General features: G+C 38.8%; 3 protein-coding genes across 3 annotated transcripts in view; 2 read left to right on the top strand and 1 right to left on the bottom strand.

Moving 5' to 3' along the window:
• The first annotated feature begins 831 nt into the window (after positions 1-831).
• Positions 832-2,684, top strand: LOC306992023 (cystatin-C). The gene is made up of 4 exons (XM_079600437.1): positions 832-1,157; positions 1,619-1,770; positions 1,861-1,962; positions 2,073-2,684. The coding sequence occupies exons 1-4, from the start codon at positions 1,064-1,066 to the stop codon at positions 2,157-2,159; spliced, it is 435 nt and encodes a 144-aa protein (XP_079456563.1). The 5' UTR covers positions 832-1,063; the 3' UTR covers positions 2,160-2,684.
• Positions 2,685-2,911: 227 nt separating this feature from the next.
• Positions 2,912-13,600, bottom strand: rassf6 (Ras association domain family member 6). The gene is made up of 11 exons (XM_079600435.1): positions 13,350-13,600; positions 12,317-12,394; positions 11,652-11,730; positions 11,282-11,433; positions 9,555-9,643; positions 8,688-8,881; positions 3,853-3,958; positions 3,653-3,700; positions 3,267-3,385; positions 3,093-3,190; positions 2,912-3,016 (listed from the first exon to the last, which is right to left on the bottom strand). The coding sequence occupies exons 2-11, from the start codon at positions 12,373-12,375 to the stop codon at positions 2,941-2,943; spliced, it is 1,020 nt and encodes a 339-aa protein (XP_079456561.1). The 5' UTR covers positions 12,376-12,394; positions 13,350-13,600; the 3' UTR covers positions 2,912-2,940.
• Positions 13,601-23,568: 9,968 nt separating this feature from the next.
• musk (muscle, skeletal, receptor tyrosine kinase) overlaps positions 23,569-26,687 on the top strand; it is a 42,366-nt gene continuing 39,247 nt past the window's right edge. Inside the window, exon 1 of the mRNA XM_079600721.1 lies at positions 23,569-23,798. Within this exon, the coding sequence (XP_079456847.1) occupies positions 23,726-23,798 (73 nt within the window). The 5' untranslated portion in view covers positions 23,569-23,725. The remainder of the gene's footprint in view (positions 23,799-26,687) is intronic.

Below are 26,687 nucleotides of genomic sequence, written 5' to 3' on the forward strand. Positions count from 1 at the left end.
GATTAAAGACCAATTAATAACATTAAACGTGTTTAGCTCTTTGACACAGAAATCTCACCTTAACAATTTAACTCAACTACTTAACATCAACCAAACTACGTACAAATTTTACAAACATTGTACAAATAGAGTGTTTTCACCCATAATCATAATATAATAATATGTAAGCAAATATAATTAAATTAAATATGAATATTTTAAACAATGTCACCCATAATCAACAATATATTCAATATACCAATACACGCATTCCGCGTGTGTGTGTGTGTGTGTGTGTGTGTGTAAAGACTGTAGTTTGCTGTAATGATGCATCAATACAGTAAATACACCCAACAGAGGACATGAGTGAATTGATTTGTTAACTTTTTTTTATTGTAGCCTATTCCTTTAAAATTAAAAATAAAATCAATCACATAGCCTACAATTTATGGCACAAATGCAAAATATACAAACATACTATTATTCTTAATATCTCCATGAAAAGCCCTGAATTTAAAACGACGGCATCTCAGAAAAAAATAATAAAAATAAGTAAATAATAAATCTATGGCCAAAAATAAGTGAAATGTTAATCAGATGCAGTTGCATGCAGTAGGAATAAATAAGCAGTGACGTTTTCTCTCAAGTGTGGTTAAACTCTTAGAAAGCTTCACCTGTAAGTAACAGGACGTTTAGTTAAATTACATGCCGAAAAGCTGTCTAAGTACTGACAGCAGACCGGCAGCTTACGGCGTAAGAAGATTACCATTTGTTTCCTCATTTTCTGGCCTAAGACACACACACACACACGCGCACACACAAACACACACACACACACACACACACACACACACACACACACACACACACACACACAAGGTTTCCTTTGACTCACCGTCTGTGTGGATTCACCCTCGCAGGCTCATTACATCAGTGGGCGTCACGCGAGCTCCACCCTCACTGGCGGGAAGGGCGCGTGTGGCACCAGGACGCGTCACGCATTCCGTGTCTACATGGCAGGATTCTAAACGCGTCTCTCTCCACATTCCCGGATCATTCTCTCAGAGATCACGCAGCCGAAGCCATGGATGTCTGCTTTCTTCTCCTCGTGTCTTTTCTCTCTGTGTTTCACTTCAGCACTGCTGACCAGCCTTTGGAGGAAGCAATAGTTGTAACAAGTAAGCTTGTTCTTAGGTCTATTGGATAATTTACACAATTTCAAATGTTGAACGTGTTTTTTTATTGTCGTGTGCTGTGCTTTAAATGTGAATATTTTAAATATCAGAATTTGAACTGTCATAGCAAATAGGATATCTAGGCTCTATAGCTACCTTTTAGGTTACTGTGTAAATATTATTGAGAGATTATAGCCTACATCCAGATGCGAGATGTAAACTTGTAATTTTGAGGGGAAAGTCAGAATTGTGAGATAAAAAGTCTCAATTTTGAATACGGTACTTCATTAAATACATTTCCTATCTAAAAAAAAAGGTATCATGATTGCAACATGGATTTAAAAAAAAAATCTTTGTTGTTATATATCATTTGAAAATAAAGTGCAAGTTTTTCATGAACACAAACAAATACATTTCTTCAAAACCAAGTGCTGTCATTAATATTCCCTCTCCGTGTCTCACAGGAAATGTGGAGCTTCTCGGAGGCTGGAACGACGCCAACCCAGAGAGGGAAGATGTTCAAGAAGCTGCTAAAGAAGCTGTAGAGGCATTCAACATGAAGTCCAAAGCAAAGAAATACTTCAAACTTATCAATATCACATCGGCTCGCACTCAGGTACATATTTCATATTTTTATACTGGTCATGTGTATATTTTGTGTGTACTAATCAACATTGAATAACAGAGAGTGAACGTTTCTGTGCAGGTAACAAATGTGATAAACTACAAAATAGAGGCCACTATTGGAAAGACAAAATGCCGCAAATCGGATGATGCAAATATTGAGGCTTGTGGATTGGCAAAAAAGGTAATTTCTTTTTTATATACTTCATTTTTAGTTGATTGTTGCCAGTGTAACAAAAATATACCGTTACTGTACTTTTCGTATTTTTTACGTTATTTTTTATTTTATTTTAGCAACTAGCATGCAAGTTTGAAGTAATCCTTAACCAAATGAATGATGACCACGAGGTGCAGAAGATGACCTGCAGAAGATCCTCTTGAATTTCACATGGACACCAAGTTGCCACAGTTTTGCACTTTTGGATAGTTGACACATTCTTTTTCTTGACATAACTTTTTTTTTTCCATATATGTAGCTTATGTAGAATGGAGAACTTTTGTAAAAACGTATTATGTGGATTAAAAAAAAACTCCATTTGAAAGGAATTTTATATTTTGTATAAATATAAAATATAAAATACTTTTTTTATAAAAGGTGAGAATTTTATAGTGAAGTGAGATCAGTATTTATATGTAAACTATTCAAAAACAAATTATGTAATGACAAAATGAAATGTGATTTTAAGTGATACCTTTTGCCAAGAAGGGTTTTTAAAGTTCCGTTTAGAATCTGCCATTGACCGATGTTTTCCAAAACTCTACAGTAAGCCAGATGGTCACTTAGTAACAGACAGTTAGTCATTTTTCAACCCTTTTTTCTTTTTTAGATTTACAAGAATACAATCTTGAGAGTAATCCACAGTATGGCAATAGAGCTGTTAATCCACAAATAAACTGCAAATCAAATACCAGTATTTTATTTGGTTTCTCGCTTGATAAATATTGTAATTACATTTATGTGAAAACTATTTTACATTATATTTACACTACAACCACACACTTAACAGTAAAGCCATGTTTGAAATGGCCTAAATGCACGTTTGAACATCTCACAATCCTGATTTCTGTCCTGAAGACTGTCCAGTTTCCATTTTATTTTCCATTTCTCTTTGTACCCTGAGACTTCATGTGGGAAAAAAGTTTTCCATTGCCAAGACTTCATTTATACAGTTGTCTCGGTTTTGACCGGCATCGTTTTTTTCAAGCACTGCAACAACAGATTCCGCTCCATTGTATACCTGTATGATAAAAACACACGTAAGCTTATCAGGCAACACTAAAGTCATTGGCAAAAACACATTTAGCTTTTCTTACTTTGCGATTATTCTTTGTTCTTCTTGATGCTCTTGCTCTTCCAGCTTCTGCAGAATTACTCTCAAAATGGGCATCTCTAAATTGAGGTACTGAGCGACCTAGTGGAAAAAGGACATTAGTTTAACTTTGAGTAGGAAATACAAATTGCTGTCATGTTTGGAGGGCTAGTCTTACATCAAGGCTAACTTCCTGTTCGTCTGCATCCATTAGGAACATTTTCATAATGCTGTTTGATGGTCCCTGTAGAACACGTTCCCACAGTGGCAGGTCTGAACTGCTCAACCTTCGTTTCTCTACCAACAATGGATTTAACAATCAGAAATGTGATTCTGTGAACGTCAGCAGTCTAAACTCTAGGACAGAGAATCTTGGAACAAATGTTGGATGGATCAAAAATGGGGTGGGGCATATATATAATATAATTATAAAATAAACTACTCCCACAATTAGAACTAAACTAAGATTTAAAACTTTTTTGTTCTTTGTGAATGTTTAAAAAAAAAAAAATTCGAATAAATTGAGGGTGAAACCATAAAACTGAATCAACAATTCGACATTACCTCCACTTTGATGAATGCAGTAGAGAGCAAATTCATTTGGACTGTTTTCTACCTGCATAAAAAATATATAAAGGTTATCTGTGAATTTGTCTATCAAAATTAAGGGTGGAAATCATGAGTCAAGTACAACAAAATGACTGAAATGACTTGGCAAAACGTTATGGGGTTATGTATTGAATTGCCAATAGTAATAATAATACCTACTTTAAATTTCTGAAGCAGCTGTGTGATGACTTCTTGTGTTGTCATCTTGCTGCTAATGTGCACATTTGTGGTTGCTCCATATGATGGCGTGAAAATAGATGTCTGCATAAACAAAATAAACCAGAATGCTATAAAAAGGCTCACAAATCAAGCACAATCTTCCCCTTTTGTATTCATAGAAGAAATACATTTGTACATAAGGGTGAATTAATCATTTTAAATAATTGTAATAAACTTTTCAATAATGGGGGAACTTTTCATTTAAATAGTTGGTCTGCTTATATTTTTTGGTTGACTCTGCCATATTTAACTGGGTTTATTTTAACTACATTAAAATTAGTTCAATTTGTTATTGCAGTAGCACATTAAAGGGACTAATTAAAACAAATAGCATTAAGAAAATGCTTCAGTTCTGGCAGGTCACATTAGTCAAGCTTGCATCAGCTGACTCTCAGCTGATCCACGTCTACCTATAAGAATACGGCGCCTATCACTGTATACATACAGTATATAAGCTCCTTCAGTATCAGCAGCTATCGCGTTCTCAGGAGCTCATTACCCTCCTCCATCCCCAGCTCCTCCTCTCATCCAGTCAGGATTTGACATTCTGATTCCCCCTGAATCAGAATAAATTCTCAAATTATGTTGTACTTTAAAAATTTGAACTAATATCTGCAATACATTCATGTTGGTTATGTTCTGTTTACCCTAAGGGGATGTATTGCTGCTCTCCCTGCTCTTATCTATGCTAGGCTGCATGGATGCGCAGGGAGTTCTTGAGGACATGCCCATACCGTCAATCCTAAACTCCAATGCCAATTGTCAATCATATTTGATGATAGTGGTCCTGACAGAATTTTTTTTTTTGTGTGAAGAGTCATCTGAATGGAATAAATCAAATGAGATGCAGGGAACACTATGCAAAATACTATATGACATGTCTCAGAATTGTGAATATAAACTCATTATATGTCTCAAAAACGCAGTTTGAATTCACCCTTGTTCTCTACGTCACAAACAATGTTGTAACCAATCACGTCAATGTGGATGTGAAACAGGTGCGCCTTCAGGTTTCTATGTCTTCAGAGACCGCATTGTGTGTGTGTGTGCTACACTCTCTGTCTACCCACTTTGTTAATAGTTAGAGTTCCAGCTGTCAGTGTGCAGAGTGTCAAGTGTAAAAAAAAATTGGTGCGATTGGTGCCTGCTTGTTAAGGGCCCATCCCAGAGAACGAGACGCATTACTTTTGCTTTGAGTATTTAGGGGAAGGGTATGCTCCTCTTACATCACTGGTAAAGTGTACTCGTCTCGCATATTTTCAAGGGCAAGCTCCTACATTGAGATCGTGAAATTCTTCCACAACACAGGAAGTTCCAGAGGTTTGCTTTCAGGGGCAAAGCTTACCAATATCGGGTTCTTCCATTCGGCCTAGACTTGTCACCCCGCACATACACAAAATGCATGGATGCAGCTCTTGCTCCGCTGCGATTCGACATTGTAATGTCATCCTCACTCATCTGGTTTCTCTGGGGTTGTGATTCAACGTCAAGAAATGCATTCTCTCTCTTGACCAAAGGACAACGCACTTGCACTCGGTCACCATGCGGGCACAACGGTATCCCACACATTTTAAGACCATTTTAAACACCCTGAGTGATATCAGGCTTGGTAAGGAAATTACTCTGCATCACTTTCAAAGATTTGTAGGTCTTATGGCAGCTGCATCCATTGTGATAGCTATTGGCCTTTTGCACATAAGACTGTTTCAGTTGTGGCTCAAAGCCAGGGGATTTCATCCAAGGGCTGATCCTCAAAGGCAAATAAGGTGTATGCGCCGTGGGCTTCGTCACCTGTTCTATGTGGCTCAGATCCCAGTTCCTATCCTTGGTTCCCACTCTTAATGTGTGTTGTAATCACAAAATGCTAATGACAGACGCATCCCGTACGGGCTGGGGAGCGGTCTTAGATGGCTGTCCAGCCCGAGGGATCTGGAGTGGCCATCTCGATTGCCACATCAATTGTCTCAAATTGATGGCTGTATTTCTGGCCCTGAAGGACTTCCTCCAGCAGTTAGGGGGAACAATATCCTAGTGCAGGTGGTCAACACTACGGTAGTCAACTTAAACTGCATTCTCGCCATCTGAACAGGCTAGCCACGCAGGTTCTGCTTTGGGGACAAGTTTCTGTCCTTCAGGGCGATTTACATTCCTGGACATTTGAATGTGGGAGCAGATTTTTTATCTTGACAGGCTGTGACAAACGAAGAATGGAAACTCCAAGTCATGTCAACTTTATATATATAGTGCTTTTTACAATATACAGATTGTTTCAAAGCAGCTTTACTGTAATAACAGGAAAATAATGCAACACATTTTGTTTCAGCTCTACAGAAGATATAGTATAGATCTAGAAGAAATTATTTTTATAGTCCAGCTTAAGTTCAGTGATGGTTAATTTTTGTTCTAAAAACTTAATTAATTTAGTTCATTTATCTATACAGCCCGACACAAACTCCACCCCAAGATAGTCAAACATATATGGGAAAGATTCTATGAAGCAGAAGTGGACCTCTTCACCTCTCAAGAGACAGTGCAATGTCCCATTTACTTCTCTCTGAGTCACCCAGCCCCCCTGGGTCTGGATGCAATGGCACATACTGTACATGGCCCTGAATTTGCCTGTATGCATTTCCACCGTTCGCTCTCCTGGCCAAGGTGTGTTAAAAAGGGTCTTGCTTCTTATTGATAGCACCTTGTTGTTTGATCAAAGTTTGGTTCTCAGAGATAAACTCCCCCCCCCTCAACCGAACATAGAGGAGGGATATTATCAAACAGGAGGAACCTTCTCTCTCAGGCACAGATGACAATATTTCATCCCCGGCCCGGGCTGTGGAACCGTCATGTTTGGCCCCTGAGGGGGACCAACTGAGAGACTCTAGGCTTCCAGCTGACGTTGTACAGACTAATCTCAGTGCTAGGGCTCCCTCCATAAGAAGAATCTATGCCACTAAATAGGGTGTTTTTGAAAGGTGGTGCACTGCACGCCGTACTGACACAGTCCTCTGCTAGATTGTTTCAGTGCTGAAGTTTTTGCAGGAGAAGTTATCTGCAGGCACATGCCCCGCCACTCTCAGGGTTTTTGTGGCCGCCATCTTGGCTTGCCACGCCCTGAATAACAGGGATGCCAGTCAGGAAGCACCCTCTGATTGCCCGTTTCATTCATGGGGCAGGCGAATGAGGCCTCCCGTTCGAGCAAACATCCTTTCTTGGGATTTAGTTCTCGAGGGTTTGGTTCGAGACCCCATTTGAACCTCTAGACCCTAAAGATCGTTTTCCTCATGGCTATTACTTCACTTAAAATAATTGGGGGTTTGCAAGCTCTGTCGACCTCCTCGTCCTTGGTAGACTTTGCCCCCAGAATGGTCAAAGCTATTTTGCATCCTCACTCTAATTATCTACCCAAAGTTCCATTCTCGACTATGCATCTGGTCATTCTTAAAGCCTTCTGTCCTCTGCCTTTCACTCCACAGAAGCAGGAGAAACTTCAGAGAATGTGTCTAATCCGTGCTCTTCAGAGTTACGTCCACCGCACTAGCCAGTGGTTTAAGTCAGAGCAACTCTTTATTTGCTATGGGTGTCGTAACCTGGGGGCGGCCTCCACCAAGCAAACAGTATCACACTGGGTGAGGGATGCTATTACCCTAGCATACAAGATGTGCGGTCAAGCTTCCCCTCTAGGAGTTAGGGCTCATTCTACCAGGGGAGTTGATTCCTCCAAAGCTTTGGCAAGGGTCCTCTCCGCACACATTTATCAGATTCAAGGGTGTAGATTTGGTTTGAACATTGGGGGGTTTTCATGTGATCATGGTATAAATATGGGGGGGGGGGGGGGGGGGGGGGGGTTGTGGGGTGGTTGTAATGCATATATTACAATATTGGGGGGGTTATCTCCGCCCCCCCAACCCCCCCACAAATTACGCCCCTGATCAGATTGTATAGCTTGGATGCTCATGCTACTTGAGTCGACATTCCAAGCTTCCTTGGCGTGTTTGCCACACACTCACAACTGATAAAAAAAAAAAAGATTTTCCATAGCGCTATGAGCGCAGTATCTCGTTCCCGCTTAAAGGCTAATCATATTCATTACTGTGATGTGCCCGATGCTGTATAGAGCAATACATAAAACGCATTACCTTTCTGATGCATTGACTTGTATACAAGCCTGTAATTCACTCTTCCACTACTTCTTCTGAACCAGTTTCTGGTTCAAACATATATGGCTGATTTCACCCAGTATTTCCACTTGCCGTTGTGCAGCTTTTTCTACAGTAAAGTTGACTGAGCATTCAATATTAATTCAATGGTGAGTCAATTAGCAAAATTGAAACATAGGCCTATGCATTGATTCTACCTTTGTGTCTAATGTTTTCACCTGGCTTTAATGAGATTTCCTCAATAAATAGGCAAGAATAAACCTGGTGTCCTCCATGATTCCCTTTCTTTCCGATAGCAAAGCAGTTGAATACGATGAGCTCGAAATCGCAATTCGAAGTGGGAAGTATGAAATTTCCGATAACACATGAAGGCAGCACGATTTACATAAAACTCGACAATCATGGTGAAATATGTTGATAGATGCTAGTACAAGTACACATTTAAAGTTAAAAAGTTCACAAAATATGTTCCCCTTTGGACTTTTACAGAATTATGTATTAATTATGTGTATTTTAAAAGTTAAATTTATAAAATAGTAATAATATTGTTATACTAACAATGTTATTGATAATTTACATCTGGCTTCAATGTTGGTCATGGTAGATAAGGTACAGACCTTGTAGTTGTAGAAGTGTCCATTGATGGAGAAGCGATTATTTCTGTTCCTCTGACTTTCTACCATCTTCTTACTTTTCACCCTCATTTTCACCAGCGAGGCATCACTCACGGTACGGGTCAGATATGAACTTTCTTCACTGATGGGCACAGTCCGGGAAGGCCCTAAAGTCTTGGTCTCGTATACGATGTAGCCTTAAAGAGAGATTTACTTTTAATGCAGAAATCAAACTGCATATTACAGTATATTAAGTAATTATACTGTTTTTCGTTATTGTATTTTCTGGATGCAATTTTCTGCTATAAGAAAACGTGTGTTTACAAACACATGTTGCCATAGTGTTAATTCCACTGTTATCAACTAGAGCGCAACAGTCGGGTTCCCGAAGTAAAAACTCCATTTGCTCCGCCCACTCCCATGAAGCACCGCAAATGGCTTAATCGAATTGATCTCCATTCGCTCTCAAAATACTTAAATGTTTGTATTTAAGCATATTTTGCAATAATCTTAAAATATATTGTTTCAACATTTGTGATTGAGTAATTTTATATTTCTCCATCGTTTTTAATTCAATTATGCTGTTTGCAATGCTTCATGGGATTGTAGTTCTTTCCCCCACTAAAGCCGTAAAGTTCACAGTCTTATATGTATTTTTGTTCGCATTTCAAATACTGCTTTAAATCAAAGTTTGTAGCCAGTTGTGATTTACTTCGTAGCTGATTGTCTTGGTTCTTGGCTTAGAACTCTTTAACAATGGGGAACAATTTATGGAAAAATACTTCCTGAACCAGCGCGGCTGAAAAAAGGGGACGAGCGCTAATGCAGATATACTGACTGTACTTTTAATACAAGTATAAGAAATGTAACCTTGAGTAGGATGTTCAGGTTTCGTGGATTCAGCTTCCTCCAGTTCATCAATACGAAGATCATCAAATTCTCCCCATCGTGTCATACCCCTAATGGAACATAACATTTGATTAAATCACAAGCATATACTCTAATGAGAAAGCATAAAAAGGCAAAATCTGTGATTTCTAGATCATTTTGCCATGTTCAGACTGTACAAATGGCTTAATCTCATCTTAATCAAGACAGAAAGTGTGTTTTGTGTCCACTGGCTTTCTGTTATAATCTTGCCTTACCCATTTTATTCAGACTTAAATGTTCAAACCTTAACTTCCCACTGTAGAGATACTCATTGTTTAGTTTGTTCTGTTCTGTTCTGTTCAAAATTGGACTACAATATTGTGCTGTGAACCTGTGAATTCTGATTCAATTATGATTGAACTTAATTCATGTAATAATTATTTAATGACTTGCTTTTTAAAAGCAAACAACTCTTGTTTGATAACAAAATAGTTTATTTTCATCATGTAATTTTCATTCAAAAGTGATAATTCTGTCATCATTTACTCACCCTCAAGGTGTTCCAAACCTGTATGATTTCTTTCTTCTGTTGAAAATAGATATTTTGACGAATGTGGGTAACCAGGCAGTTGATGGACCCCATTGACTTCCATAGTATTTTATTTTCTACTATGGAAGTCAATGGGGTCCATAAGCGGGGTCTAGTTACCATAATTCTTTAAAATATCTAATAATAAAATATCTAACAGAAAAAAGAAACTCGTACAGGTTTGGAACAACTTGAGGGTGAGTAAATGATGACAGAAATTACATTTTTGGGTGAACTATCCCTTAAGGATTTTAAATTATTCCATATGTATTTATATTCATATACTCATTTACATATAGTAATGTTTTAGGAGATATTTTAAAGTTTATAGTCATTCTCTTTCTGGAAATAAACCAAACAATGTTGATGACTCATCAAATGCTTAAATTCAAATGTTGTTCAATCAAATGCTCTCTATAGTGAGAATGTCCCTCCCCTAATTCCACACAAGAAGCAAATCATGTGTATGATGTAATCCAAATGCAAACTAAAATTAAAGACTAGAGATTATGTCTTCGATATGTCCCACTCCATCTTTGTTTCAGTAGAAAATACATCAACACAGCATCACTTGGTTTCATGCGGTCTTTAAAGTCACCATGAACTCAAAATTGACAATTCTTATTTTTTTTTTAATTAAATATTACAGTATTTAGTATAAATAATTTAAAATGTGTGTGCCTCGTATAGTCTTTAATCAAAATCACTTCCCGTTCCTCTTGCAGCATCTCTTCTCTGATGATGTGTGGCGTGAGGGCGGAGCAACCCGTCACTCACATGAGATCCACCAATCGCAAACCACAACCATCCAATCAATTCCAAACGGACAAAATCAAGTTTTTCTTGTCTGAGAATCAGTGTAACTCGGATGTACGCGCACATTAGAGAAGAAAAGACTATTGTAACTTCTGTGTCATGCATGTAACTTCAACTTTCCATGCCACTGACATATTGACAATACACTGTATGCCAATAAGAGTTTAGGCTTCATTAAACCTGAAATATTCCTTTAAATAGACCAGAACATCTTAGCAATTTTTTTTACAGCTTTTCCATTAACTGAAAAGATGTTACATGCAACACACCACTGGTTTTTACACATACATAATGGAATGTAATTTAAAAAACGAATACAAACCTTTTATTTCCGAGTGGACTCATGGGGTCAGGTGACTTGACCGACGACTCGTTTGTAAATATCGGTTTCTCATCTTGTATTTGTAACTGAATGGGTTTCTTCACACCCCATGAAATGCCAAGGATGCCTTCAAATGTCAGCTTCCCTTCATTCTGTAAAAATAGACACGGTTATTTCTGATCTGCTGTACTGTTCTGTCCCAGCAGAGGGCAGTCCAATGCTGTGTATGGCAAATTATGATTATAGGCCCAAAGTCCACACACAGGTGCAAAACCACATGGTACAATAAAATACACAGAATGGTCAAACTTGTCTCACATATTTGAGCATTAGTAATGTAATGAATGCATTATCTACAAAAATATTTTACCTCATAGACAGTGAGCTGCAGGTGTGTCGTGTCTTTAAGATAGCAGTTGTAGGTGTTCAATAAAGAGGAAAACTGAGCCCTTTGAATCCAGAAAAACAAAATCAGCAAGAAAGATACTTAGTTCGAAACTCCACTTTAGACATTCTTGACTCAACCCGATCTCACCAAATGCGTCTATATAGCACGCAGTGTGTTTATCGTGTAATACATACGCGAAAATGAGTTTTTACGTGCATAGTATAATCATGGATAGCACATGGTTGGGTTTAGGGTGGGGTAGGGTACGTGTGTATTATACGCTTAGGTAGGATTAGTGGTGTGGGGTGCGTGTGTATATCACGCAATTAAGTGCGTATCATATGCACGCGCAAAACTGCGTATCATATCCACGTAAAAACTCATTTTCGCGTATAAATTGCACGACAAACACACTGCGTGCTATAGAGACGCATTACATGTCAACCTATACTAACCCAATCCCGAAACACACAACCCTAACTGTCTACTAATGAGAGTTAGTTGACATGTAGTTGCAAGGTTACTTATAGACAGTAGAATGTCTGAAGTGGACCATTGAAATGAAAGTGTAACCGATAATAATAAAAAACTTGAAAATATGAGCTAAACAAAGATATATGTGTGTGTGTGTGTGTAAGACTACTCACCTGGAGCACGATTTTCCGGCACCAATCAGAACAACAGAGTTTGACTGACCTGCATTCATTTCAACAAACCAACCCGATCTACACAGAAAGCACCATTAAAACATACTAATGACACACTCGAGCCATGAAGACATTCAAGTCAAGACTGCTGTATCCCTCTCAAGATATTTATTCAGATGAGTTCCAACTGTGTCCAAACACGTTTTTTTTTTTTTTGTCAGCATTATTAGTCTCTGGTATTTGAGTGAAGGCAGCTGATGCGTCTATGCTAATGTGTTATTAGCAATCAGACCCTTTCAAAACGCCGTGCTTTAAAAACAATAAAGCCTGAGGCCATTGCAGGGAAAAATAGACTGGCAGTCTTGTGTGTTTAGGATTGTTTGAGGTGTACTTTCACTTTGCTTGCTCAGTCCGACCAGGAACATTGAGTGAATTTGTGCATCGGAGGGAGTGGTGTGGTTTTTCAAGTTAGAGCACGCTCTCTACAAACCACAGATACAAATCCAACAGCTTTGACTGACAAAAGATCTGTGCATCTGTATGTAAATACGTCTGTCAATGGCTTGATGGCTTGAAGCAACATTGCAATTTAAAGCCACAGTGTGTGTTTGATTCAATTCAGAACTCATTTTAGATCAAGATTTGAAGTCCCTTGTGTATATCCATAACATTAGCATGTTTTCAATTGAATTTATTACTTCCTTAGCTGGTCATTTGATAACACGTTAGGCTATTGTAAGTCACTTTTGCATGAAGAAAACTGCCAGCAAAATATATAAACGCATACGTCTCATAAACAAACTTGATTTAACTCGGTAACACTATTTTACAGTACTTGTTTCACGTGTTACATGTAGTAGTAATAACTATAAAAAATGCATTGTTACATGCAAGTAACCCTAAACCAACCCATATTCCTAACCCTATAAGTACATAATTACACTGTAACACGGACACCTTCAAATAAAGTGTAACCGTAAGTCTTTAAACACAATACTGCAGTGCCACATGAACGCTCTCACTGTTCACTCACCTGCTGTCTGCTTAGATCCAGTGTCAGTGGACTTTACCAGGGAAGGGGTCACATATCTCCTCCCAAACGGCCACTATAGCAGTGTCACAGCCCGGGACAGAATGAAGAGCTACAGTCCCTGTCAGGTGTTTTCCTGGAGTTTATGACAATGTTGTGCTGTAACTTGAGCCAACTCACCTCTTCTAAGGGCTTTCTGGGAATGCCTGTCAATGCAGTGAATGCACGAACACACCCATAGGTATGAATCCCATAGGTTTGAATTTGTCGGCGGAACAGGAAGTTTTGATTTATTAGTGACGCAGTGGCTTTAGATGCATAGTGGGATGTTTCTTAGTTCTTCATTTGATTACCTTGAAGGTTTTTGTGCAGGATGTGAGATTTATGGAAAATTAATTTAATGCAGAGGTCTGGAAATCTGTTGCACACTTTCTTTTGATAAATTTGTTTTGATTAAGTCTTTCAAAATGATTCACAAAGCTACATATTTGATAGGGTTATCATAATAGGAACATTTCCTCAGTCAATAATAATGGCGGATAAATATATTTGTAAAACACACTGCCGTTCTAAAGTTTGCGGTTGGTAAGTTTCTTTAATGTTTTTTAAAAAGATGTTTCTTATGCTTATTAAGGCATCGTTTATTCGATCAAGCAGTGGAAACAGTAATATTATAAAATAGTAATATTTATATATTTGTTTTCTATTTTAATATATATTTTAATTATTCATGTGGAGCAAAAAAAAGCAACATTAAAAAATCATTAAAAAATAGAATGAAAGTTATGCAGGGAGACAGAGATTATAAACTAATTAAAAATAATAATACAAAGTCAAATTAAATGACTTAAATTAAGGCCATACTTTTAATTGGTCACACTTTAGAATAAATACTTTTTTTGTTAACATAAACAATGAGCAATATATTTTTAATATAATGTTTAAAAATAGTTATGTTAGTTCACAGTACATTAAATAATGTAAACAGACACAACCTTTGATTTTAAAATGCATTAGTAAATGTTGAGATTAACATTAACTAAGATTAATAAATGTCGTAGAAGTACAGTTCATTATTAGTTCATGTTAACAAATGAAACCTTATTGTACAATGTTACAGTTTTATTAGATTTGTGCTATGGTTTTAAATAGTAAATATAACTTCATATCATATCTTTCAAGTCATGATATAGCCTAATACAACCCAATGATATCTTGTATTTTAGACTAAAATTGCATGCAATCTTTACATTTAAATGAATCTTGACATTACAGTTTTTTTTGCCCATTTGTAAAACTTAATAATCACCCTCTTACGAGCGAGTGTGTGTGTGCACGTGTGTGTGTGTGTGTGTGTATGCGTGTGCGTGCGTGAGTGTGTGTGTGTGTGTGTGTGTGTTTGCAGCTAAAGTGTTAAGTTCTGATGTATAAAACAAATAGACACTCCCAAAAGCTGCAATATTCAGAAAGAATGACAAAACACAAGTGAACTTTGACCCTCAACCTTTGTCCAGCCTTTTAAAGACCCATCAACAACTCCACACTATTTCAAAATATTGTGCAGAGGTTTGCAATATACCATGTTTTGAAATCTCTTTTTCACATACTCAAAATGATTTTTGCTTTAGCCTTGCATTTTAATAATAAATAGGAATGCTTAATAGGAATGTGCCATTACTGAAGTCTCTTCTCTAACTGTACAAGAGATGGCAGTATAACTTCAGCGACACAAAGACCTACAAGGAAACTATAAGGCACTGTGTTGGAGTTGTGTATACTTACTATTTTCAGTCTTTTAGTGATTTACAGATAGATACTGTAGATAGATAGATAGATAGATAGATAGATAGATAGATAGATAGATAGATAGATAGATAGATAGATAGATTGAGTCAGACTGCGGTCTAGTTCTGTCTCACTCATATTATATTGCAGAATGCTTGTTGCGTGATCATTGTAATGTCTCAATGTCTGCCAAAACTCTGGGTGACTGTTAGGGTTACGAAAGGACCATCTGAGGAATCGCAGCTGTCTTCAGCCTCCAAATGATGTTAACTTTGCCGTTACAATGGACTCCATTTCATGAACCTCAGTACATACACTACTGTTCCAAAGATTGGGCTCATAAAGTTTTTTTTTTAAATTAATAATTGTATTAAACAAAGATGCAACTGGTCAAAAAGTATGTCCACTAAAATATGAAGCAGCTCAACTGTTTTCAACAGATAATAATCAGACATATTTCTTGAGCAGCAAATCATCATATTATAATGATTTCCGAAGGATCATGTGACACTGAAGACCGGAGTAATGATGCTGAAAATTCAGCTTTGATCACAGGAATAAATTACATTTTAAAATATCTTACAATATAAAACATTTACATTGTTTTTGTAGTTTGTTTACATTGTATTTTTTATATTATTACTGTATTTGAGATCAAACAAATGCAGAAATAATGCAAATTCGTCCATCTTAATTTGATGTATTTTTGTTTGATTGTTTAACATTTTGCAGAATCATAAGAGAAAAAAGTTCTGGGTTTATTTGAAAACATCTCAAATGTTCAGACTTTTGAAGTCTGAGACAACACTGATATCAACAGTAGCCGCGTTTCCATTACCCTTCAAATTGCGCAAATTGAAATTGCGAATTGAAAATAAGCTCAATGGAAACACGTCAATTTCTCAAAAACTCACATTTATCGCAAAAAAGTTTTTACGCTCGCATGAGGTGGTTTTTCAGGCAATTCAAAAAAGTAATATTTCGCAAAACTGCAATGGAAAAAGTTTTCGCGCATTTACAGTCGCCTGACTTATAAAGGGCAGAATACGAGACAGAGTTGTTTATTAAATTCATAAAAGACAAAATAATTACAGGAATACTGGATTCTAAACCTAAAAGAAATGCCATAATCAATACTTCGGAGCAGAAATGAGGGAGGAACACCTCATACGTCTCCTTCCATTAATAATAATAATGTCTAGTGCGGTGGCTGTAATATATATAAACCTACCAACGTTCGTTGCCATGACTTATTGCGAGAGGTAAAAATTATGTTTCAGGCGCATAACATCGGTTAATGGAAACACCGTCATTTCGCAATAGTTTTGTATCGATATTTAGAAATAATCGCAAAAGTTTTGCGCAAATCTGTAATGGAAATGCGGCTACTGACAACACTGGTATAGTCACTGCCCGGCAAAAAAAAAAAAAAGTCCCTGTCTGGATTTGATCGGTTAATTATTGCAGTGATTATTATGTTTCTAGCATGTTATGTGTTTGGAAACAGTTCTTCTAACCCTAATTGATGGAGTGCATGAAGACACATCACGGTCTTATTCCATGATGACAATGTCAAGATTCATCAGGCTTAAACTGTGAAAGAATGCTTTGGAGGGAGCATGACGAATCATTGTCACACACGAATCGGCAGTCATCACCTCTCACAGTTTAAAATCTTTGGGATGTGCTTGAGGAGACTTTACAGAGTGCTGGACTCTTGCACTGTCAATACAAGATCTTGACCAAAGATGTATACACCTCTTGATGGAAATAAATGTTGTGATATTATTTTCATCAAGAGTGCTGCTTGTTGGCTGCACATCCATGATGAGAATCTCCTGTTCCACCACATCCCAAAGCTGCTCCATTGGATTGAGATCTGGAGACTGTAGAGTCAGTTTCAGTATATTATCTTGTTCAAGAAACCAGTTTGAGATTATTTGAGCTGTGTGAGATTGTGTGTTATCCTGCTGAAAGTAGCCATCAGAAGATGGTCCACTGTGGTCATAAAGGGATGGACGCGGTCAGCAACAATACTCAGGACGGCTGTGGTGTTTAAACGATGCCTACCATCTGAATGCCGCAGCAGAAATCGACACTCATCAGCATTTTTCCATTCTTCTATTGTTTTGGGGAGCCGGTGTGAATTGTAGCCTCAGTTTGCTGTTCTCAGCTGACAGGAGTGATACAGATGTGTCTTCTGCTGCTAACCCCGTCTGCTTCAAGGTTTGACGTGTTGTGCTTTCAGAGATTATTGTGTGTTTAGAGATGCTCTCCTGTAGACCTCGGTTGTAACGAGTTACATTTACATTAACATTGAATAATATAGCAGACACTTTTATCCAAAGCGACTTACAAATGAGGAAAACAGTAGAAGCAATCAGACCAGCAAGAGGATAACAGTATACAAGTGCTGTAACAAGTCTCAGTTATTCTAACACAGTACACATACAGTAGCAATGTTTATTTTTATTTTTTTTATCAGAAAAACAAAACATATAGAATAGTATAATAGAAAAGGTGAGTACTAGTATTAATTGGTCAGGTGCTGACGGAAAATATGTGTCTTTAGACATTTTTTGAAAATGGCTGCTCGGATTGAGATAGGCAGGTCATTCCACCAGCAGGGACCAACCCAGGAAAAGGTGATTTTGTGCCTCTTTGGGATGGCACCACGAGGCGTCTTTCACTTGCAGAACGCAAGCTTCTGGAGGGCGCATACGTCTGAACTAGCGAGTTTAGGTATATTGGTGCAGAGCCAGTGGTTGTCTTGTAGGCAAACATCAGTGCCTTGAATTTGATGCGAGCGGCTATTGGCAGCCAGTGCAAACTGATGAAGAGAGGTGTGACGTGGGCTTTCTTCGGCTCGCTGAAGACTAGCCTCGCTGCTGCATTCTGGATCAGTTGCAAAGGCTTGATAGTGCATGCCAGAAGGCCCGCTAAGAGAGCATTACAATAGTCCAGTCTGGAGAGAACAAGTGCTTGGACAAGGAGTTGTGTGGCCTGCTCTGATAGGAAGGGTCTGATCTTCCTGATATTGTATAGGGCAAATCTGCAGGACTGGGCCGTTGTAGTAATAAGGCCTGTGAAGCTTAGCTGATCATCAATCACAACTCCAAGATTCCTGGCTGACCTGGAAGCAGTTATGGTTGATGAACCTATTTGAATGGAGAAGTTGTGCTGAAGTGTTGGGTTGGCTGAGAATACAAGCAGATCTGTGTTAGCAAGGTTGAGTTGAAGATGATGGTCCTTCATCCAGCAAGAAATTTCTGGCAGGCAGGCTGAGATGCGAGCAGCTACTGTCGGATCATCCGGCTGGAATGAGAGGTAGAGTTGTCTCTAGAGGTAGTGTCATCAGCATAGCAATGACAGGAAAAAACATGTTTCTGAATGGCAGATCCTAGTGATGACATGTAGATGGAGAAGGGCAGTGGTTCAATCACTGATCCATGAGGAACCCCAGTAGCAATAAGTTGTGACTTAGAGACCTCGCCCCTCCAAGACACCCTGAAGGACCTACCTGAGAGGTAAGATTTCAACCACTGGAGTGCAGTTCCTGAGACACCCATCTTCATGAGGGTTGACAGGAGTATCTGGTGGTTGACTGTGTCAAAAGCAAGGCTCGTCATCCATAACTCCATCAAGATCAGCCAGGAACCTTGGAGTTGTAATTGATGACCAATTGAATTTCAGAGACCACATTGCTAGCACTGCCCGGTCATGCAGATTTGCCTTGTACAACATCAGAAGGATCAGGCCCTTCCTATCAGAGCATGCTACACAACTACACAACTCCTTGTTCAGGTGCTTGTTCTATCCAGACTGGACTATTGTAATGCTCTCCTGGCTGGTCTCCCAGCTTGCACTGTCAAACCTCTGCAACTGTTCCAGAATGCTGCAGCTAGAGTGGTCTTCAACGAGCCGAAGAGAGCACACGTCACTCCTCTCCTCACAAAATTGCACTGGTTGCCGGTTCCCGCTCGCATCAAATTCAAGACACTGACGTTTGCCTACAGAACAACCACTGGCACTGCTCCCCTGTACCTGAACTCATTACTTCAGACTTATGTTCCATCCAGAAACTTGCGTTCTGCAAGCGAGCGGCGTCTTGTGGTGCCATCTCAAAGAGGCACAAAATCTCTCTCTCGGACCTTTACCATGACTGCTCCCTGCTGATGGAATAATCTGCCTAACTCAGCCAGAGATGCTGAGTCCGTAGCCATTTTTAAGAAACTTCTGAAGACGTATCTTTTTCGGCAGCACTTGATCCAGTAATACTAACACTTTCTTCTCTATTCTAACTTAAAAAAGATATATATAATTGCGTTGGATTGTACTGTGAAGGGTCATAGCACTTACATACTGTTGTCCTACTGCTAGTTTAATTGCTTCTATTGTTCTCATTTGTAAGTCGCTTTGGATAAAAGCGTCTGCTAAATGAATAAATGTAAAAATGTAAATGTAAAAGCAGCAGACAGATCCAGTAGGATGAGTACTGAGGATTTGGAAGCTGCTCTTGCCAGTCTCAGTGCTTCAGTAACCGAGAGCAAGGCAGTCTCAGTTGAGGAGCCGCTTTTAAAGCCAGATTGGTTGTTGTTCAGGAGGTTGTTCTGTGCGAGAAACATGGAGAGTTGGTTAAACACAGCGTGTCTTTGCAAGGAATGGAAGAAGATATATCAGTTTGTAGTTTTCCAGAAGTGCTAGATTTAGAGTGGGTTTCTTAAGCAGTGGGGTTACCCGAACTTGCTTAAATTCTGTGGGAAAAGTACCAGTGTGAAGAAAGGTGTTGATGATGTGAGTAAGTGCAGGTATAACTGAAGAAGAAATGGCCTGAAGGAGGTGAGTGGGGATAGGATCAAGCGGACAGGTAGTAGGATGATTGGAAGGATAAGTTTGGAAATGTCTCCCTCCGAGGGAGGAGAGAGAGTGTGTATTTGTTATGATGTGTTTGTCAGTTTGTGGTGTGGGGAATTGGCTGCTGATTGTTGTTGTTTTGTTTATGAAGAATGTTGCAAAGTCATCAGCCGTTTTGACTGGGATAGAAAGAGAGGGGTGATGGAGGGATGCTGTGAAACTGTCATAGGACAGAGGTGAAGGAAGACTATATTTATATTGGCTTCTTCTTGTGCTGATTGGTTGATTACCTAAACGTGCTCCTCCCGAACTTTGTTACATAAAACTTAATTTCACGAGTTCACACATAAATTAAATCAGATATAGTAATTTATGCGTATTTGGCGTGCTGTCCGGGAGAGGGGTCCGAGCTCGGAATTTGGCCCGAACCTAGAGTACTCCCCAAACAATGATTGTTGTCGTCTGTAAAGAGTGGATCGAGTGGGGATTTGAACATGGAACGTCTATACTGCAGGTCATTTATGAGAGAATGGTACGGTTGAATGGGAGTTGGCAGATTGAAAATCATGTCGAAGTTAGATGTGATGTTTAATTCGGAGCAGCGAAGAAAACCGTAGAAAGTCAGGATGAACATTGCTGTGCAGGTGGTGTTGGTGGAAGGGTATCCGAGACGGAGTGTTGAAATACATTTGGTGAGTATGTCAATTCTAATAGGTTGTCTGGTATACGGGCGGGTGGGATGGGTTCTTTGAATTCCTTTGATGAGTAGAGAAGTTTGAGAGTTATTTATGGCGGCGGCGGGCTTACCGTAGCCTTATTCATGGGAAAATTGAATGCCGCTTAGATAGTTTTTTATGGACCTGGCTTGGAGACATTTTACTCTGTCAAGGTGAGATATGAAGGACGTAACGGATAAAAGAGAGAGATCGGGAAATGGCAGGTTGTGAGAGAGGTGAAATGTTTTGAAAGATTTCCATGCTGTGTAATACATTTGAAGGGTTCTAGGTAAAACTGCTTGGATGATGGAATTGATAGAAGTGTCCAGAAGGGATTTTAGCAGATGATTTATGGGAAGATCAGCTGAGAATAATGATGGACTGGGGTTGGAATTGGATCCACTTCTGGCGCCAGCATCCTGAATTTCTGAAAAGCGAAACAGGAGAGTCAGCTATTTGATTTTGTGAGCCTGGAACTTGTTTGGCAGTTATAAACTTTGCAAGCGGAGATCCAGATGAGGCGTCTGAGGAGTGGCATTAATGCAGGTGAGCGAGAACGACCTTTGTTAATGCAGTGCACAGTTGTTTTGTGGTCGCAATGAACCAGCCCAGCTAACAAGGAACGTTCCCATAATTTTCACTAACGTTATTTAAAAGTTATGTAAATGTTAGTAAAAAACCTTCCTGAACTAATGTTTCTGGAACAGTCTTAGAAGTGTCAGTCTCAGTTTATATAGTTAAAAAAACATTCTCGTAACAATGAGTGAAACTGTTGAGTGAAAATGTTCTTAGAACAATGTTTTAGAACGTCCTTGTGATGTTATTTGTTCTTGACTGATGTTCTCATAATGTTGAGTGAAAACTATCTTATAACAGCGTTCATGGAACGTCCTTGTTTCAACTGGCCAGCCCTGGTTTGCGGACCTGAGAGAGATAATGGTGGCTCCCCCATAGCAAATCCCCCTCAGGAAGGACCTGCTGTCTCAGGCGAACGGCACGATATGGCAGCCCAGTCCCAAGCTGTGGAAGCCTGTCAGTATTTGCATACTTCGCGACAATTGGCTAGCTGTTCCAAGCTGGCGTTAGCCCATAAGATTTCAACAAAAGTGGAGAAGGGAGGAGTTCCCACAGCGCTAGCAATGTAATTTCTTGTTCCCGCCTCTCAGGGAACCGAGGTTACGATAGTAACCAGAGACGTTTTCCGCGTACAGAAGACACCATTGTCAAAATGATCCCCATTCACTCGGATCTGAAACTAAAAACCCTGCATTGTGCTGCCAGGCCATTAGATGGCGATTAAATACTATAGACTGAACATGTAATATGCATGTGCATGACGACATCGTCTTCACAGATTTCACGTTTACACAGAGACCGTTTTCAAAAACTTGCAACACCCAAAACGCCATTGTCGTGTAAACGAACGGCCAAAACACATACAAAAATTTTACGTTTTTTAGTTGAAAACGTTGTCCTGTAAACAGCCCCTATGAGATTGTATGCAATCAAAATTATTCTAAACTTGATGGATGTGGTTGGACACATTGTTTTCTCCTGAGCTATCGGGATCCCTAAGCTCTGCGAAAACCTTTTGCACCGTGAGGAGGTATGCTACAAGGAATGCATTGTGTGGTGAAATGAGAAGAAATCATCGAGCAAATGGACAAGGCAATATGACCGATCATCAAACCTGATTCGATTTCGAGTTTGTCTGCTACTTCAGGCTCTGTTAGAGAAGATTGAAGATTAGAAGATTAGATGATGTTCTGAGTGGGCTGACATTCTACGGTTTAAAACCGTGTTTGAGACCAGACATCAGATCATTTGTAAAGTTAACGTCGGGGTGATGAGATGAACAGGTGTATACCTAATAAAGTGGCCAGTGTGTGTGTTAGTGTATGAGAGCGAGAGAGAGAGAGAGAGAGAGAGAGAGAGAGAGAGAGAGAGAGAGAGAATCCATGCAAACTAAAAGGTGATAACTACTGATAACTACTGAAACTAGTAGAAACAATGTGTTTGAAGAAAAGAAGGTGTAATTTCTTTTCATTTTGACAGAACCGGTTGACTTAAGTCAGTTCTATGCATTAAAAAAAACTGTCAAAACAAACACCACTTCAGAAGTGATAATTTGCAGATTGCATATTGTGCGTTGTACGCATTAAGAATACCATTTTCTAATGCAAATAACCATGAAAGGCAAAAGCGCAGAGGATGGGGACATAAACCGTCACTTTGGGAAATGTCACTCTCCAGCTTAAAATAAATCAGTACATACGGGCCAGTGAGCAACAGGTGGGTCCTTCCATACAAAGGCGACTTGAATGCAAAGGCTGTGTCTGTCATGCTATTGCTATGAGTGAGGGAGGGCAGCCGTGCGTTTCTGAGTGCCGTCCAAGTCACACAGAGAAACACATAACTTCTCACACTGACTTTCAATAAATATGATTTAGCAATATGATTCAGCAGTTAAAGTGAATTCATAACATGAGTCCGAAAGGAATTGTGTGAAATTTACAAATACCACTAAAACAAGTCTAATAAATAAACCTCTAAAGTGAAGTGAGGCATTGTTTTTTAAATATTAAGTTATGTATTATGCAGTGTAGATTATATTGAATGCTGCTAGTGATATTACCACAGGCACTATGATAGGGATTTATTTCCTACAATTACATTCATGCCGTGAATTGTTCATGCTAAATCATATGAGATCTGATTTTTGGCATTACAAGCTAAAACATGTTCCCCTTATATAAAAATGGCATTATTGGTATTTTCTGGGCACTTTCTGTACCTCGTCCCTCTCATATCACTGTCAGCATATCCAGCAGCTGGTCCTGTCTATCTTCAGCTAACCGCACGAGCACAGTGACTCGAACAGATCGCAGGCCTGTCTGCAGCACACACACACCCATACACACACACACATACTGTACTATCTGCAGGAACTTCACTTCACAGCTTTGATATGAGGCTGACAAATGGATTTTAAAGCTGGTTCGATCAGAACGTTCTAAGGTGAACATGAAGGTCCTCAGAAACATTCCACTGATACTTTTCCTGGCATATTTCAGCCTGAGTGAAGGGATCCAGAGAGGTGAGTCATGGCTTCTCATTGTGAATAACTAACTTGTGTTGTGTAAGCATTGACCACATGATGAACTAAGGCAGTTTGTTGATTATTGAGAAATTAGGATTAAAGATCTGTTGAAGTGTGGGCACACTAAATGTGAAAATACTCTTTGGAATGCTCTTCTCAAATCAAGATGAATAACATGGAGTTAAATGTTTATATATATATACTTTTTTTTACTGTTTTAAAACCAATTGTGTATTAACCAGGTTAAAAGTTTACTATGTAAACAGTTTATTGTCGCACTAAATGAGGTATTTGTTTTTTTGACACACAAGCTAAGTTTCCATCCACCTGTCAATCTAATTATCTGAAGTACGGTAAAAAAACCCTCATGCGAATAAAGCTGGTGAAAGTGTGTTTCCATCCAACGGCTTTAAAGCGAATAAAAACCTGTGCGTAATGACGTCACATGCTGTTGTGCGATCAAATTGGTGTATCGAATTGATTTGAGACATTTTAAGGTGTTTCCATTAATTTTCTCACCGAATCGCACAACATTCAAGCCAACATTTGCGAATAAAGTTTTGCTAGACAAAATGCAATTCATTATTTATTCGGCAAATAACGTTTCCATCAGCGTACGTATTTCATTTGAGTCGATATTCATGAAATTCAATCGAATTTTACTGTTTCCATAAGGCATTTTTCATTCGATATCACTTAATTCGGATAAAAACGTGTGGATGGAAACATAGCTACTGACACAATACAGCAAAATACACTGTAAAAAGATGATCAATACATTATTACAACATGTGTTTTTGCATTGCTTTAAATAAGTTAAGCAATTTTCAACTTTTTCCATAAGTGATACAAAATTCAACTCAATATTCAAGTCAGTTTCATGTCATTTAAGTTGAAATGACTAAATCATCTAAGTTGATTGTAGTTTATTTAAAAATTTAGGAAGCAACGTTTTGTTTAAAGTGTGTGAAATGCACATAAACATAGAAAGCACTACACAAGATATTCCATGCATGGCAATATTTACAGTAATGGATGAAGTGTCAAAGGTTTGTTATGAAAGGAACTGACTCCGTGCCTTACAACATATGTTGTATTAATAATAGGCGTATCAATGGCCATTCATAACAAATACTTTGTGTCATCATAGATTAAAGCAGAGGACGAAAACTTCCAGCATGTCCGTTCCACAATATTCATTTTCAAATCAAGTCAAAGAAAACCTTCTCACATTTTCCCCACATTGAATAAACATTTATTATAGTCTGGTTTTCCTGACCGTTTGAGAGAAGCCATTACATACAGAGCAGAATTGTATAATAATTTTAAATGTTTTACAGTATCAATCTCAGAATCATTGACAGATGGGTGTAATTATCGATTTGTGTAATTATGATTTAAATAGTGAGGTCACGTCAAGCCTGAGCTATAATTTGTGACATATGGCTTTTGGTGAACCTTAAAGCATAGTTGTGACCTCAGAGGTTTGAACCTCAATGTCTTCCAACTGGAAATGTTTATGATGATTTTGGATTCCAGATGGGGAAGATACACTGTACGCCCAAAGATTTGTTCCTAAGATACATTCATGCGGTTACTAATCGACATCTTAAAATAACTTATGAGGTCATAAGTAAGGCATATTGGTTTTGGACAGCATGCTAAAATCAATTGTTCTACTTAAAGGCAAACACAGTGACACCTTGGAGTGATTTGTTGGAAAATATTGATTGAGATTGTTTGAGAGTGGCATTGCTAGGTAATGTATTAGATGCGTGTGTAAAGCTATGCTTGCCAGATCTGGGGCCTCATGTATCAACACAGCGTACGCACAAAAACGTTGCGTACGCCAGCTTTCACTCTCACGGTCGGATGTACTAACAGTGAAATTAACGCGAGAATGTGCGTTCCTCCACGCCAATTTCATGTCTGGCGTACGTACATTTCTCATTGTTTTTGTCCGTTGGCGACTCTTACAGGCAATGAAGTGAAGTTGCAAACATTACACAATGAATTGTTCTACAAGTCAGTGATGCGCGGGTTGATCCAAAATGAGCGGGTGCCTGCGGTTACCCGCGGTTACGAGTCATCCAAAAATATTTTTAATGATATTCGGGTCGCGGTCGGTCGGGTCGTTTGAAATAAAGATGCCAATTAAACCTTTGTAATTTATATAGATGGGCCTACTAGACACTGTTGTCTATGAAATACATAGGCCTAGACTTTATTGTCTGAATAACTGGTGCGAAGATGACGCACAAGCTCAGTCTGCAGGCAGAGATGAAAGTGGGAAATCCTTATTTACCTTTTGAATGTTGAGCGCGTTATTAACTTTTGAATAAAAGCTGACACGGGACAAAATGCCCGATTTCCCAACACGTTGAACTGAGCAATGCCATTGTGCCATTTTAATAGGCTACTTTAAACGCATATAGCTCAGTAATGTCAGTTTTATGTATTTTCTGAGGGGGCGGGATTTTTGTTGGGAAAGTCGGGGGAGAGACGCACACTTCGGTTAGACTGCACTGGATAAACACATGCAGCATCTTAATTGTTAAGAAAATTAAACAAAATAAATGAATAAATCAAGCCTTTATTACATAACACTAGGCTATATCATACATGCATTCAGAAAAATGTGCACCCCTAGTTCCTCGTCTATGGCCCAATGACGCTACGATGAGCATTTACTTGCTAGGCCTACTTTAAAAAAGGGAGCGGGTCGGGTACAATATTTTCTTTCTTTTTTTTTGCGGTCCGAGTTGCGGGCGGGTTAGTTGAAAACGTCGGTTTATACAATGACCCGCGCATCACTGCTACATATCGCTCCACCACCTGTGGGAAGCATTGCTATTAATTTGCAATTTATAAAACAATTGACATATA

The sequence above is a fragment of the Phoxinus phoxinus genome (assembly GCF_949152265.1).
Source record: "Phoxinus phoxinus genome assembly, chromosome: 23".
Lineage (NCBI taxonomy): Eukaryota > Metazoa > Chordata > Actinopteri > Cypriniformes > Leuciscidae > Phoxinus > Phoxinus phoxinus.